Source organism: Micropterus salmoides, unplaced genomic scaffold (assembly GCF_014851395.1).
Source record: "Micropterus salmoides isolate LMB-PRFRI ecotype aquatic unplaced genomic scaffold, ASM1485139v1 Ms_hic_scaffold_20, whole genome shotgun sequence".
Classification (NCBI taxonomy): Eukaryota; Metazoa; Chordata; class Actinopteri; order Centrarchiformes; family Centrarchidae; genus Micropterus; species Micropterus salmoides.
In genome coordinates, this window is record NW_024041151.1 from 31573755 (window position 1) to 31588974 (window position 15220).

The following is a 15220-nucleotide window of genomic DNA, read 5'->3' on the forward strand; positions in this document are numbered from 1 at the left end:
TCGCAGTAGAACAGGATATATAGTGAAATTGTGTTTGTAACTCCCTTCTGCTACATTGCAATATACATTAATTAATATAGAAGCAATGCTTGGGGGGGGAGCTGCTCTGCAGTCTGGTGGTGCGGCAGCACAAACTTCTATATCTCTTCCCAGAAGGCAGCAGGGTGAACAGGCTGTGGCTGGTTGGGTACTGTCCTTTAGTATCCTTTGGGCTCTGTGTACCAATGATCTTCTGAGCAGTTTTAATCATCCGCTGCAGACCTTCCGGTCCTGGGCCGTGCACATCAAGCCAGTTTGTGATGTTTCCATTCAGGATGCTTTCTATTGCTCCTCTGTAAAAGCTGACAAGAACTTGGAATGGGAATTTGGCCTTCTTAAGGTTCCTTAAGAAATAAAAGCGTTGTTGAGCTTTCTTCACCAGCAACATTGAGCAGTAGGTTGTTCGCTGTGCACCACTCTACAAGTTTATCAGTGTCCTCCCGACAAGAATAGGGCTGTTACAGTCAAGTAATTTCCCCCGCAGCAATATGTTGGGGCTCAGCGTATGCAGTATTGTCACATTTTTCATGAATGAAGTAATTTAGTGCCATATAGCTTAGTAAGAGTGTCTGTGTCTGTCACCTCACGCCGCAGCGAGCCGCTTAACAGCAGATTTATGGTCTGAGCAAGCTAGCTGCGTTGCCAAGCAAACTCCTTTTTGTAGTTTGACCGTCTTTTTCACACGCAATGTTGGCTATATTGTTACTTTCAGGGCATGTCTTCAATCAGTCAATTTACATACCGCAGCAACGCACACACACTGGTGCAGAGGAGAAAGGGCTGTCCACAACTAACCACCACGCTGTAGTAACGTTATAACTAAATTTCTACAAAAAGCAACATGAAAAACAGCTGCATGCATATGACACACTACACTCATTAGTTAGGAGCTTCAAATGAGGCTTACCGTTCAGTTTCTCTCGACTGTAGTCTTACATCGCTGAGCCTGCTAGCCACATTAGCCTCGCTAATATGCTAACACCAAGTTAGCTAACCTTTAAAATAAACAGCAAAACAAAACACGGCAACACTTACAGCTTCCAAATTTGAAGTCAGGTCATGTACAGTTCATGGCGATCCATCCTTGAACCATTACAGAGCTTATTACAGTTGTGGAACTTTTAAAGCACTTATTTATTTAACACGCCAAGTGTTGAGTATGAACATTGCAGTTGTTGCGGTGTTTGCCATCCTCCGAGGTAGGCTTAACCAATAGCACTGTATCTCAATTTTGCGGTTATCACGACAGCCTCAGATATGAAATCTCATTGTTGTTTGAAATCCGGCCGATGATGGTGGTGTTGTCTGCAAACTTTACAGCAGAGTTCTCTCCATGTCGGGGGATGCAGTCGTGGGTGTACAGCGTGAACAGGAGGGGGCTGAGCACACAGCCCTGGGGAATGCAGAGTTTGCTGATCAGTTTCAGGGGAGATTGTGTTGAATGCTGAGCTGAAATCCACAAACAGCATTCTGATGTAGGTGTTGTTTTTCTCAAGGTATATGAGGGCTGAGTGGAGGGCAGTGGAGATGGTGTCCTCTATGGATCTGTTGGTTCTGAAAGCAAACTGCTGAGGGTCCAGGCTGGCTGGGATGTTGTTCTTTATGTGCAGAAGAACCAGTTTCTCAAAGCACTTCATCAGAACTGGGGTGAGAGCCACAGGGCGGTAGTCGTTCAGACCGGACACTGCAGACTTTTTAGGTACTGCAGTGATGGTGGCTGAACCCTCTCCTGAGACAGTGAGATGTTGAAAATGTCAGTAACAACATCAACTAGCTGATTGGCATGTGTTATTAGTACTCGGCCAGGACTGTTATGAGGCCCAGCTCATATTCACTCTCAGCAGGACTCTCCTCACATCTGCTGTGGATACTGACAGGGGCCGGTCCTCTGGAGGTGGAGTAGACTTTACAGCTGACTCTTTGTTGAGGAGATCAGAGCGAGCATAAAAGGTGTAAAGTTCATCTGTTAATGTGGATTCACACATGATGGGGGAGCTCCTGCTTTGGTAGCCTGTGATGGTTTTGACGGCCTGCCACATATCTTTGGTGGTGTTGGTGTTGAGGTCTCTCTCCAGTCTCTGCTGATGCCTCGGTTTTGCCTTCTTGATGCCAGCTTTCAGTCTTGCTCTGGCGGTGCTGTAAACTCCTTTATCAACCGACCGAAAAGCAGCTGTTTTGGCTCTGGATAGAGACCTCACCTCTCCATTCATCCAGGCCTTCTGATTGGGGAATGATTTTATTGTCTTAGTGATCATCACATCATCATCACAATAAATAAATGAGACACAATAAATTAGTCGTTTTCAAATTTGATTTACATATATCAAAATGTATGACTACCAGAATCTACCATGCCTTGATGTGTGTATGTGTGTACAGGCCAATTCACGGAAGAGGAAACCAAGAAGTAAAAAGAGCAAAACTCTGAAGCCAACTAAGACAGACGACGTGATGAAGAGCACGTCCTCAGATCCCCCATCGGACAAGAGGTCAGATGATGAGGATGAAATTGAGGAAGAAAAGGTACATTTAGATAGTACGTGTACTGTTTTGCTTGCCATAGCATGAAAGGAATATTTCCTGTTTTCAGTGTGGAGGTGATGTGTAACTTTCTTGACCTTTCAGGAGTTGGCACCAGTGAAGGCATCAAGCAGAAGGGGCCGAGCAGACAGGATGGTGGTGAAGGAGGAGGACGACGAAGATGACTACGATGAGGAGCCTGAGGAGGAGGAGGAGGTTTCTTCATCAGGGGAGCAGGAGGTCAAAGGAAAAGAGATCAAAAAAGAAGTCAAGAAGGAGGAAATTTGGGACATTAGAGAGACAAAGGAGCCAAAGGAGAAAAAAGAAGCAAAGCCATTGGAGGCACTACACAAACAGGAGGAGAGCTTGGAAAAGGTGAAATAATAATTTGTTATGATTTTACTACTGTGGACCATAGTTTGGATTCATGTTGTCATTATTGTTGTCAGTGTAAATAAATAAAGCATAAAACATTATTATTTGATTAAGAATTAATACACAAATACATTTTATCAGAATGAAGTCAAGACTGAGGTACGAGAACGAACGAAGAAAGCCTCTGATGTGCCAGTCCATATAACAGCAAGTGGAGAGAACGTGCCAGTATCTGAGGAGTCTGACGAACTGGACCAGAGGACCTTCAGTGTGGTATGTTCCATCAATAACGAAATCTTGAGATAGAAAATAGACAGCACTTCCATAAAGTATTCACCCCCTTCACTTTTTTCACATTTTGTTATATTGCAGGCTTATGCTAAAATCATTTCAACTAATTTTGTCCCCCATGAATCAATACTCAATACCTCATAACGACAAAGCAGTATAAGGATTTAAGAATGTCTTGCAAAGGTTTTTTATTCAGATCCTTTGCTATGACACTTGAAAATGAGCTCAGGTGCTTCCTGTTTTTCTTTAAGATTTCTAAGTTTCTACACCTTGATTGGAGTCCACCTGTGGTAACATCAGTTGATTGGACTGACAGCTGACAATGCATGTCAGAGCAAAAAACAAGCCATTTGGTCCAAAAAACTGCCTGAAAATCTCTGAGACAGGATTGCTGACCGGACCATTGTGGTGAAGAGGGAGCTGAGCCGGAAGGAAAAGCTTTTGGTTTACTAGTCTATGTTCCAACCCGCATCTATGGTCATGAGCTGTGGGTATGACCGAAAGAACGAGATTGCGAATACAAGCGGCCGAGATGTGTTTTTTACTCTTTAGGGTGGGGAGCTCTGACATTCAGAGATGGGTCATATTAGAACTGCTGCTACTTCGCATCAAAAGGAGCAAGCTGAGGTGGTTAAAACATCTAATAAGGATGCCTCCTGGGTGCCTTCCTTTGGAGTTTATTGTAGGCATACCCACCTGGAAGGAGAACCTGGGGTAGACCCAGACCTCGCTGAAGGGATTACATATCCCATCAGGCCTGCGAACACCCTGGGATCCTCCAGGTTGAGCTAGAAAGGAGAGGGATGTCTCGAATACCCTGCTAAGCCTGCTGCCACCTTGACTTTACCTTGTATAACCGGAAGATAACGGATGGATGGATCTACAAAGAAGAATGGCAGACAATCATACATCATAACAAAGACTTTCAGTTTCTTCTTTCTAAGAAATTAGCAAATATTTCTAAAATCCTGTTTTCATTTTGTCATTTTGGGGTACTGAGTGTAGATGGATGAGAGGGGGAAAATTAATTAAAGATTTTAGCATAAGGCTGTAACATAACAAAATGTGAAAAAAATACTTCATTAATAGGCTGTTATTTGCATCAATTGTAATTTGTATAGTTTATTAAAGGGATACTAGGTGATGATCTTTAAAACCAACTGCCAAACAAATACACTCCTTTCAGAAGCTCCACCCCCAAAGTCATGGACGAGCATTGCCAAGCCGACCAGTACTATTTACTACTATTCCACTGCTGAAATATGGCAGAATCCACAGTCTGCTGCCCGAGGGCACTCTAACTGTGTTTCGACCGAAAGTACCCGGGACTTTTAAGTCCCCAGATCTCTTTTCAAGGAACTAAAAGGTTCCTTCGGCCTACTTTTGTGTGCGAAGATCAGGCAAATTTACCAGCTGACGTAGGCAGTAGGCCTGCACACTGTACAAAGCGATGAGCAAAATTTATAAATGAACGTCAGATTTAATTGGAATAATAAAAAAAATAATATAAAACTACAGGCTGTGCTTGACCATTAAAGCAGCTTTTTTGTGTGCGTGAGACACACGATAAAGTTTGTTACACATTTAATAACAAACTGGATAAAGCCATCAAGTTCTTAAAGTAACTCCAGCATAAATTTGTGACCGTTTGGAAGGTTATTACAACATTACCAGCCGACAAGAGCTGCAGACCAGCTGCAGCACTCATCTGTGTCGCCTGGACGTCAGAGAAAGGGATTTTTAACAAGCTTTATTACCTGCTCATCAGCTGTTCTGCTTGTTTTGGAGAGGAGACAGACTTCGGCTCTGTGTAAAAACTTTGTGACTGATAACTTAAAACAACAACTCATCAGCTGTTTGCTGTAAACACAGCGCTGCACACTTGCTGCTGTTTCCAATCAATAGGCCTACATTTAATGCCGACATACGATCTCAGGCAGACATCGGAGGAACTGAGCTTTAATATCTGCTGTAATGAGCTGTTCCACTTGTTTTGGAGGGGAGACAGACTTCAGCTCTGTGAAAAACTTTCTGACTGATGAAAGATTAAAACAACAACAACTCAGATCCAGTATTTAGCTTAACTCAATCAGCTGTTTGCTGTAAACACACTGGTGCGGCTGTACAGTTGTACTTGCTACCTGGTACTTTTTTTTCAAACAAAGCAACATCCACTTCCCTTTTAAATCCTTTCACAACACAGTGGTTTTTCCTGCATTGAGATGCCTCAACAATATTAAAACGGTTCTTCACCTCGCCTAGTTAAATGACTTTATATGTAAGTTTTTGTACTCACTGGTCCTGTGCAAGAGCGCTTGCGAAGCTCGCCTTGACATACGCAGGGCTGTGTAGGCAAACCAGATGTTTTACAGAGTACACACAAAACGGAGAGCTAGCAAACTGTGAGGAACTATTCACTGAATTTAACAAAGTGTCCTTGACTTGAATCGCTTGGTATCCCTTTAATATTATCATTATTTTGGCTTAAGATTATGTTTTTGACTAATGAAATAGCAGCATCATTAAAATAAGTCTTTGATGGCTAAGATCCCGCCAGGTTCAACATGTTTTATCCATACTTTTGTTTGAATGTTGCAGTGTAAAGAGAGGATGCGGCCGGTGAAAGCAGCGCTGAAGCAGCTGGACAGACCAGAGAAAGGGCTGTCGGAGCGCGAGCAGCTCGAACATACAAGACAGTGCCTCATAAAGATTGGAGACCACATCACTGAGTGTCTGAAGGAGTATTCCAATCCTGACCAGATCAAACAATGGAGAAAGTCAGTATACACTGTCACTTATACACGCACATTTATCAAATATACTACTACTATACTATTTCCACACGGAGGAAGTTAAGCTGGCTATCAACGTTGAATTGGCTATGAGGAGGCCTGTCACAATTATTACATGATCAGCTGATTTTATTTATTTATGGGTGGTGATGGAGCAGTGGATAAGACACATGCCTTTGGTTTGAGAGATTCGAATCCACTGTGAGACACCAGTGTCCCTGAGCAAGACACTTAACCCCCAGTTGCTCCAGAGGAGTGCGACCTCTGAAATATATATAGCAGTCGCTTTGGATAAAAGTGTCAGCTAAATATGTAGATGTAAGAACAACACAATCTTTTTGCTCAATGGTCAAATTCGACCGTCAAGGGAAGTTCTGCAGTTGAATAATTATTTACATGTTGATACTTAGTCATTATTGCTTATATTCTTAATATATTGTTTATTTTGCATTACAGGTAACAAAAGCCGCGTTTCCACCAAAAGTACCCGTGACCTTTAGTCCCAGGATCTACTTTTCAAGGAAGGAAAGGGTTCCTTTAGCCCATTGTTATGTGCATTTCCACCGCGGTCTAAACACCTGCAAAGATTAGGCAACTTAACCAGCTGACATATACGCTACGCAAACCGACGGACAGTCATCTTTAGTAACCATAAGCCATGAGCAAAAAGTATAAATGAACATCAGATTTGATAGGAAAATAATGAAAAACTGTTGGCTATGTTTGACCACTAAAAATTGCCTTTTTTTTGTGTTAGAGTAAAATGAAGAGACACATGATTAAAGTTCATTACAAATATAAAAAACTGGATAAAGCCATGAAGAACTCTAGCACAGCGAAAGCAACTCCAACACAAAATCACCACAGTTTGGAAGATCATTAAAACATTTCCAACTGACAAGAGCTACAGATCAGGAGGAACGGGATTTTTAACATGCATTACCTGCTGTAATCAGCTGGTCCGTTTACTTTGGAGAAAAGGAGAACTACTTCAGCCCCGTGTAGAAACCTCTTGACTGATGAAAACCTAAAACAACAACTGTGGACCCAGTATTTAGCGAACTCCATCAGCTGTTAAACACACCGCTGCACGCTGGCCGTTATTTCCAAGCAATACATTTAATGCATTCATTCAATCTCAGGTGGACATCGGTGAGAACTGTGTGCTATCTCACTGTTGAGTGTAGGTTATGGGTTTACAAAGGTGGAAAAGAGGAGCAGTAGTTAAAAAACAGCCGACATACTCGATTTAAAGCCAGTAGCCCCTCCCCAAGTACCGTTACTTTTGGAAAGTACAACCCCCCCGATGAGGGACTTTTTTGGGGTAAAATAAAAACCCTGGAACTAAATTAGGCCCTGGTCCCTGCGGTGGAAATGCAGTGAGTTCCTCCAAAGGTTCCTACTTCCGAGGTATAGTTCCTTTGGTGGAAAAGCGGCTAAAATAACAATTTATTCAGATTAGACCTGGATTAAACACAATACAAGAAATACACGCAGGACAGACTGCCGACGCTTAATGACGCTTTAGGTGCAGAGTGGAGCTTCACTGCTTATTAACCTTGTTGTGGACTTTCAGGATATACAGAGATAAACAATCTTTTCTTTCACCAAGTTTATTTTAAAAGAGGGGCAAAGTCGATTTAGTAAACCCTTTTGCTTTAATCTACAAGAGGAGCGGGTGTAAGTTGTATGGATATTCATTAAGGACGGGTTCACACCAGCCTTGTTTAATCCGGTTGTACCGAACCCTCTAGCAGGACTCGAGACTAACGGCATTCAAATAGAAAATGTTTTTGGGACAAATAGAAATACTCTATAGGAGTTGAGTGCCACACATCAAGCTCCTCACGCAGTGAAAAACAAATGTATATTATGATTTTTTTCAGAACACCAATATGTGGGATATATTTTGATTGTGCAGAAAGTTTTGAACCTGAGCAAAAAACACAGGAGCTATAAGACCAAGAGTTTATAACGGAATTAAAATGAATTAATTTATCCTTGATGTGAAACGGTGCCACAACAGATACCTTTTCACTTTTGTTTTAAAATCAGTTTTTTGGAATGGAGTAAAATAAATATTTATTTCATAAACATTTATTATGTCACTAACAACTAACTAATACCTATGATAATAACAAAGTAAAGAAACCAAATTTTTCACATGGAAGACAGATGTGACCCTTGACCATTTCATCATAGTTTTTAATGATTCAGTGCAGTGGGGATACAGACTTTTCATGTTACACCCAAAACACTCCCATGATTGGTGTAAAACCTTCTTAGTGATTGCCGTTTCCCTCCAGCATCCAGAGCACAAGTATTTCATTGTATTTGTAATACACATGAAAATAAAGTTTAATCTTATTTGGTCATTCCTGGATAGAAACGTGGCTTTGTGTTTACCTGTTGAATTTTAACTTTTGAAAATAAAAGCAAGAATCCTATATGAATTAACGGTCTAGTACCATTTTTTATTACATTAGGTAGGCAGAGCATGTGTGGCAGTGCAACAGGTAAAACACTGTTAGAACGTACAACATGCAAACTATGTAAGATTGACACGACTGCATAATTTTGATAATCTCTCTCTCTCTCTCTCTCTCTCTCTCTGCTGTATATTAACTTATTGGGAGAAAACTGGTAGTTCTATGTAAAATCAGACACATCGCCAAAACGGCATGATCCGTGTGCCGTTGCAAAGCTTCGACTGTGAGATTGACAGTCGAATCAGGCTCCGCCCATCGAATCTTGAACTTTTCGGGGTCAGCCCTAGTGACATAGACAATAATTACGTTATATCCTAAGTATTTCTATGACAATCTGTCAACTAAAATTTCATGTTTCAGCTCTAGGACTAGCATCTGTATTCATATGTTAAGCTGATGGTCTTTGTATTTTACAGGAACCTGTGGATATTTGTTTCCAAATTTACTGAGTTTGATGCCAGGAAACTACATAAACTATATAAGCATGCAATCAAAAAAAGACAAGAGAACTCCCAGGTACGTGAAGGACCTTAGTCATTTTTTTATTTGGATTACAATATGACAGAAATAGAAATCCATGATGACGATGATTCTGTTTCTATAGGCAATGGAGCAGAATACTAGAAGTATTAACACCCACGGCTATAAACATGCAGGTACAGTCATATTTCCTCTGTTCTACATATAGAACAAGATTTGCAAGTTGTCACTGTACTGATTTATTTGTTGTCTTCGCCCTCAGATATTGAACGGCTGAAGGACAACTCTCACCAGGACGAGAGCAGTAGGGACAGTTGCAGCTCTGACAGGCTTTTAGGTCGATACCATGAGAGCAGCAGCAGTGTGGAGAGACACAGCTCAGAGTACCACAGAAAGACTATGGGAGGAGAATCTAGGAAAAGACCTTACTCATCCTTCAGCAACGGCAAAGACCACCGGGACAGGGACCACTACAGATCAGACAGCAGGGACCGAGACAAACAAGACAGGTGAGGGACGCAGACTGCAGGAGTGCTGCTTCCAGGGACAAATTAAACATTGTTATTGTCACATTATCTCAGCCACAAGTGCATTGGTTCTTCCTGAAAACGTAAATCTTTGTAAACACCTCCCAAATATAAAGTTTAATTTTGTTTAAAATGCTCCGTTATTTACTGAAGCTGTGTGACACTATATATAGCAGACATTACTCAAACATGAGGAAATATCATAAATATCTTGGGGAATATTTACAGGAGCAGATTAATCCACATTTGTGTATTTATTGATATAATAATGCGTTTTGGACTAAATATTTTACTGGATTGGATCGTCTGGACCTTTGCCAACGTAACAAGGCTATTTTTGTCTGAATGTTATCCACCGGCAGAGTATTGCTTCAAAGATAAGTGGTGTCAATTTTTATAATAGGCAGTGCTTGAAGTGGGCCACCGATACCAATAAGTTACTTCAACATTTTACTCTTTGGTGTCCCGGGACTTTTCTTTTTGTTTTTGGGACTTATATTTTATATTTTGTTTGCAATACAAATAAAAACGACTTCCAACCGAAAGGGGAAAAAAACAACAAAACGAAACAGGGGACCCAAGGCAACGATGGTGTACCTGAAATAAGGATTCAGCTTAGAAGTTTGTCCACTGACTGTATCATTGTCACATGGGGAGTCACGATAATAGTAGAATCGTGGGATCAAATAATAGAATAGTGTCCATATAATACTGTCCTTGCTATTACTTCTGCAGCGCCCTCACCACCTTCATCCTACCTTTTTATAGTGAAATCACAACTGTGACGAGTTTAAAAGAAAAATAGAATAAAAAATAATATGCATACATACAGGTACTCTCTCATACTTGTGTCCAATCACATACACACGCATACCTTGCAAGTACAGTTAACTTGTTGAGACAGAGGTTGACAGATGGATGGAATACGACTTAACAACAGCAAGGTAGGAGAAACAACACCACAGAATCTGGGAATTAGTCCATTAAGTCGAGTGAAATTGTAAAAACTTCCCCCATTTTTCCTTGTACTTCTCTACTTCGTTCATCAGATTGTATGATATTTTCTCAAATGCCGCCACCATACCCAGTTCTGAGACCCATTCCTGAAATAATGGGACTACAGCATCTCGCTGGAGAATTTTGAACTGTGTTAATCTTAATCTAATGTCTCTGGAGACATGTTTGGTAATACCAATAATTTTATGTCCTGGGACTTTTCTTGCGTACCGGTGGGCTCTATGTGGCTCTCATCTGTTCCCATTCTCGCCTGTTTGCTAATCTCTGTCGGCGGAGATGGAGCAGGTTGAAGCTCGATGCCTTTCATGCAGCTGTGAGCCCCCATGTGAATGGGAAGTACCAGCAGGGCTGGGAAATAAAACAATTATGATAATTATCGCAATATAATTTTCCTCAATAACAATGTAACAAATGTTTCATAATTGAAACATTGATTTAATTAATTTGAGTCACGAACAGCACTTTAATTTGTTGAGGAAAAGGGACTGAAAAAAATATTACTTAATTGAAATTTACTTAATCATAATTGTGAGAGTGGGACGAGTGAGAGGATGTGCTGCGCGAATGCGCTACAGCACCTATATTTTCCACTTCAAGCACTGATTATAGGTGGTGGCAGAAAATCTTACCAGAATGGAGGAAATGAACTGTTTAATGCTCAAAATCTTCTGGGAGAAGACCCCCCAACATATACAGTGAGGAAAATAAGTATTTGAACACCCTACTATTTTGCAAGTTCTCCCACTTAGAAATCATGGAGGGGTCTGAAATTGTCATCGTAGGTGCATGTCCACTGTGAGAGACATAATCTATAAAAAAAAAAAATCCAGAAATCACAATGTATGATTTTTTAACTATTTATTTGTATGATACAGCTGCAAATAAGTATTTGAACACCTGAGAAAATCAATGTTAATATTTGGTACAGTAGCCTTTGTTTGCAATTACAGAGGTCAAACATTTCCTGTAGTTTTTCACCAGGTTTGCACACACTGCAGGAGGGATTTTGGCCCACTCCTCCACACAGATCCTCTCTAGATCAGTCAGGTTTCTGGGCTGTCGCTGAGAAACACAGAGTTTGAGCTCCCTCCAAAGATTCTCTATTGGGTTTAGGTCTGGAGACTGGCTGGGCCACGCCAGAACCTTGATATGCTTCTTACAGAGCCACTCCTGGGTTATCCTGGCTGTGTGCTTCGGGTCATTGTCATGTTGGAAGACCCAGCCTCGACCCATCTTCAATGCTCTAACTGAGGGAAGGAGGTTGTTCCCCAAAATCTCGCAATACATGGCCCCGGTCATCCTCTCCTTAATACAGTGCAGTCGCCCTGTCCCATGTGCAGAAAAACACCCCCAAAGCATGATGCTACCACCCCCATCTTCACAGTAGGGATCCAAATGGTCATTGGCAAACTGAAGACGGGCCTTGACATGTGCTGGTTTAAGCAGGGGAACCTTCCGTGCCATGCGTGATTTCAAACCATGACGTCTTAGTGTATTACCAACAGTAACCTTGGAAACGGTGGTCCCAGCTCTTTTCAGGTCATTGACCAGCTCCTCCCGTGTAGTTCTGGGCTGATTTCTCACCTTTCTCAGGATCATTGAGACCCCACGAGGTGAGATCTTGCATGGAGCCCCAGTCCGAGGGAGATTGACAGTCATGTTTAGCTTCTTCCATTTTCTAATGATTGCTCCAACAGTGGAGCTTTTTTCACCAAGCTGCTTGGCAATTTCCCCGTAGCCCTTTCCAGCCTTGTGGAGGTGTACAATTTTGTCTCTAGTGTCTTTGGACAGCTCTTTGGTCTTGGCCATGTTAGTAGTTGGATTCTTACTGATTGTATGGGGTGGACAGGTGTCTTTATGCAGCTAACGACCTCAAACAGGTGCATCTAATTTAGGATAATAAATGGAGTGGAGGTGGACATTTTGAAGGCAGACTAACAGGTCTTTGAGAGTCAGAATTCGAGCTGATAGACAGGTGTTCAAATACTTATTTGCAGCTGTATCATACAAATAAATAGTTAATAAATCATACATTGTGATTTCTGGATTTTTTTTTTAGATTATGTCTCTCACAGTGGACATGCACCTACGATGACAATTTCAGACCCCTCCATGATTTCTAAGTGGGAGAACTTGCAAAATAGCAGGGTGTTCAAATACTTATTTTCCTCACTGTATTTCCACAATGAACGTTTTATCAAACCAGCATACAATTATCTGCTTGTCGTCTTTTTGTGAACCCACAATTGTGTTTCTTCATGTTTTGTGAGCAAAAATAGAATGTATATAATATAATAATCTGACTCCCTATGTCCCCGACAGTTTTCAACACAAAGTTACGGTCTTGCCACCTACCCTCCATCTTTATTGTAAATCCCGAACACATTTCAGGCACAGAAAAATTTCTTGCTTTAAGCCCTGAAGTACTCTGGCATCAATTTTCAGGACGAGGGGAGGATATTTGTTGTTAATAGTGGTAAAAAGAAGTTGGGAAACAGCTTCCAGACTCACTTTAAAAGAAGAGCAAAAGAAAGACGAGCTGAGAACGAGAGTGAGAAGAGAGCGTCAGAAGACGAAGGAAGGAAAGGGAGAGGAAGAAAACATGACTTTCTGATTGTTTCAGGGCGGTTATATTTTAGATTTGTTTTGGATTAGAATTACATATTAAAGTACTTGAAGTTGGTGCACACCAGCTTGTACACTAGCATTGAAAGTGTTTTGTTGTTTAAGTTCCATCTTTGCTTTGTTGTTCAGTTATGCTGATGTTATGTGTATGCAGATACTACAGTGACGGTAAGCACAGGAAGCTGGAGGAGTTCCGCTCCAGCAGAGACCATCGTCTGGACATGAAGGATCATTCCCATTCAGACCACCGCTCTTCCTACCGCTACCACTCAGACTGGCAGACAGAGCAGCGAGCCTCAGTCAGTGGACCCCGCTCTCCCCGAGACCAGCGCTCACCCTATGACTCCCGCTCGCCCATGGGACACCCGTCACCTTTTGACTACTCGTCAGACCACAAGAGCACACCAGAGCAGATCTGGAGCAGCCGCAAGACATAACAGGAGCTGCCTGGGTCTGCTAGTAGCAGCCATAGACTCAGTAACACAGCAAATGCCTTACAGGGACTGTGGACTCCAACCTGATGTTGTTTAAAGCACTGTGTATCAGTCAGTTCCCCTCGCTTCAGCTACAGCTCATATCGGGTACCTGTGAGATGAATGCCAGGGAGTGGCCCAAACCCGGCAGCAGCTCAAAAATCAAAGCATATTTTTGTAATCAACAATTTAAAGCTGCATTGTTGTGTAGGCTGAACAGCATGCAGCATCATTTTTTGTTATTTTTATAAACTTTTTTTTTACTCTGGAAACGGACACAATTGACCCTTAGTGCTGCCTCATATTCCCACCAACCCATGACACTGGATCCTGTATTTGACTGTTCTCTATGTTTGTCTGTCTGTCTCTGTCTCTTTATCATGCTAAATGTGATTATCTACCTTATTTAAGTGTTGACTGGATGAAAAATCAGTTGTCACATGAATCACATTACAAGTTGATGTAAAGGTGTCCGCTTGGATCCAGTCTGGTCTCAGGCTCACCACCTTAAGTACCTCATTTACAGCATTTGTCATTCTCCTCAGCAGGTGTTTCTTTTGCCACCAGGCGTGAATTATTTAATAACATATCTTAGCTGTAAAAATAAAGGTTGGGGGGGGGGGGAAGAGTTGCTTATATCATGTTTTTTCCTTCTGTAATACTGGTGTAAATTTTTGTAAATTAGTAAATCAGTGGTCTTTTTCCTCAGGCTTTTGGGATTTATTATGACTATACCTTTCCCCATCAACTCAGGCCTTTTTGTCGTTCTATAAGTGAGTTTCTGTATATTAGTTCTTTCATGATAATGCTTTCAGAATGTAACTTTTAGTAAAGGGAAAGTTCTTAAACAATACTCAGTTTTATTCACTAGTGCTTAGTTCTTTTGTCTTGGTGTGTTGAAATCAGTGAGTTGGAATGAACTGACCCATACAGTCTGAAAGACTGTTGTCTTTCAATAGAAGCACCTATTAAATCTTAGATAAACAAAACTTTTTACATATATTTGTTTCTTTACCTCTTCATTTTATTTTATACGTAGGCAATAATAATGTCAATGTTTCTATGCAGCCAAGTATATTTGTGGTGAACCACCCAACTGAATGAAGTTACTGTTACGGTTCACACTGTTGTACATACATTTCCTCTATATTTCAAAATGAATTTACACTGAAAGTGCATGAATTTTTATGAACTGTTTTATATAGTTGTTTATGAAGCCATTAAAATCAATCACTGTACTCACTCGTACCATCTCTCTTCAACAAGGGGTCGTGTTTTGATTCTGCCAGCTGGTTGGTTGATTTCATTACACTTCAGCTATCACAAGCAAAGTTGTAGCCAATATCTTTACACACCAGGGTAAGATGCAATCACAGCAATCATTTTCAGTTAGATTTTTACTAGTCCTGTCATGACATTTGTTTGAATGTAACAGCAGATAGTTGTTTGGCTTCAGTCAGCGGTGCCCCCTATAGGGTTACCTAATGCCCCTTTTCCACCGCATGGTAGCCAACCAGCTCGACTCTCCGCGACTCTATTCGCCTTTTTGGTTTTCCATTGGGGAAAAGTTGTACCGGTTATCTGGTACTTTT

General features: G+C 41.3%; 1 protein-coding gene across 4 annotated transcripts in view; it reads left to right on the forward strand.

The window, feature by feature from the left end:
* chd1 (chromodomain helicase DNA binding protein 1) overlaps positions 1-14876 on the forward strand; it is a 47693-nt gene extending 32817 nt beyond the window's left edge. For 2 of the 4 annotated variants that reach the window (XM_038733135.1, XM_038733136.1), the window contains 8 exons: positions 2419-2562; positions 2665-2934; positions 3076-3207; positions 5824-6002; positions 8923-9022; positions 9111-9162; positions 9249-9495; positions 13310-14876. In XM_038733135.1, the coding sequence (XP_038589063.1) occupies positions 2419-2562; positions 2665-2934; positions 3076-3207; positions 5824-6002; positions 8923-9022; positions 9111-9162; positions 9249-9495; positions 13310-13592 (1407 nt within the window). In that variant the 3' untranslated portion in view covers positions 13593-14876. Of the gene's footprint in view, positions 1-2418; positions 2563-2664; positions 2935-3075; positions 3208-3476; positions 3561-5823; positions 6003-8922; positions 9023-9110; positions 9163-9248; positions 9496-13309 lie in introns of those variants that run through there. The other 2 variants (XM_038733134.1, XM_038733137.1) reach the window with 2 other exon arrangements.
* The last annotated feature ends 344 nt before the right edge of the window (positions 14877-15220 follow it).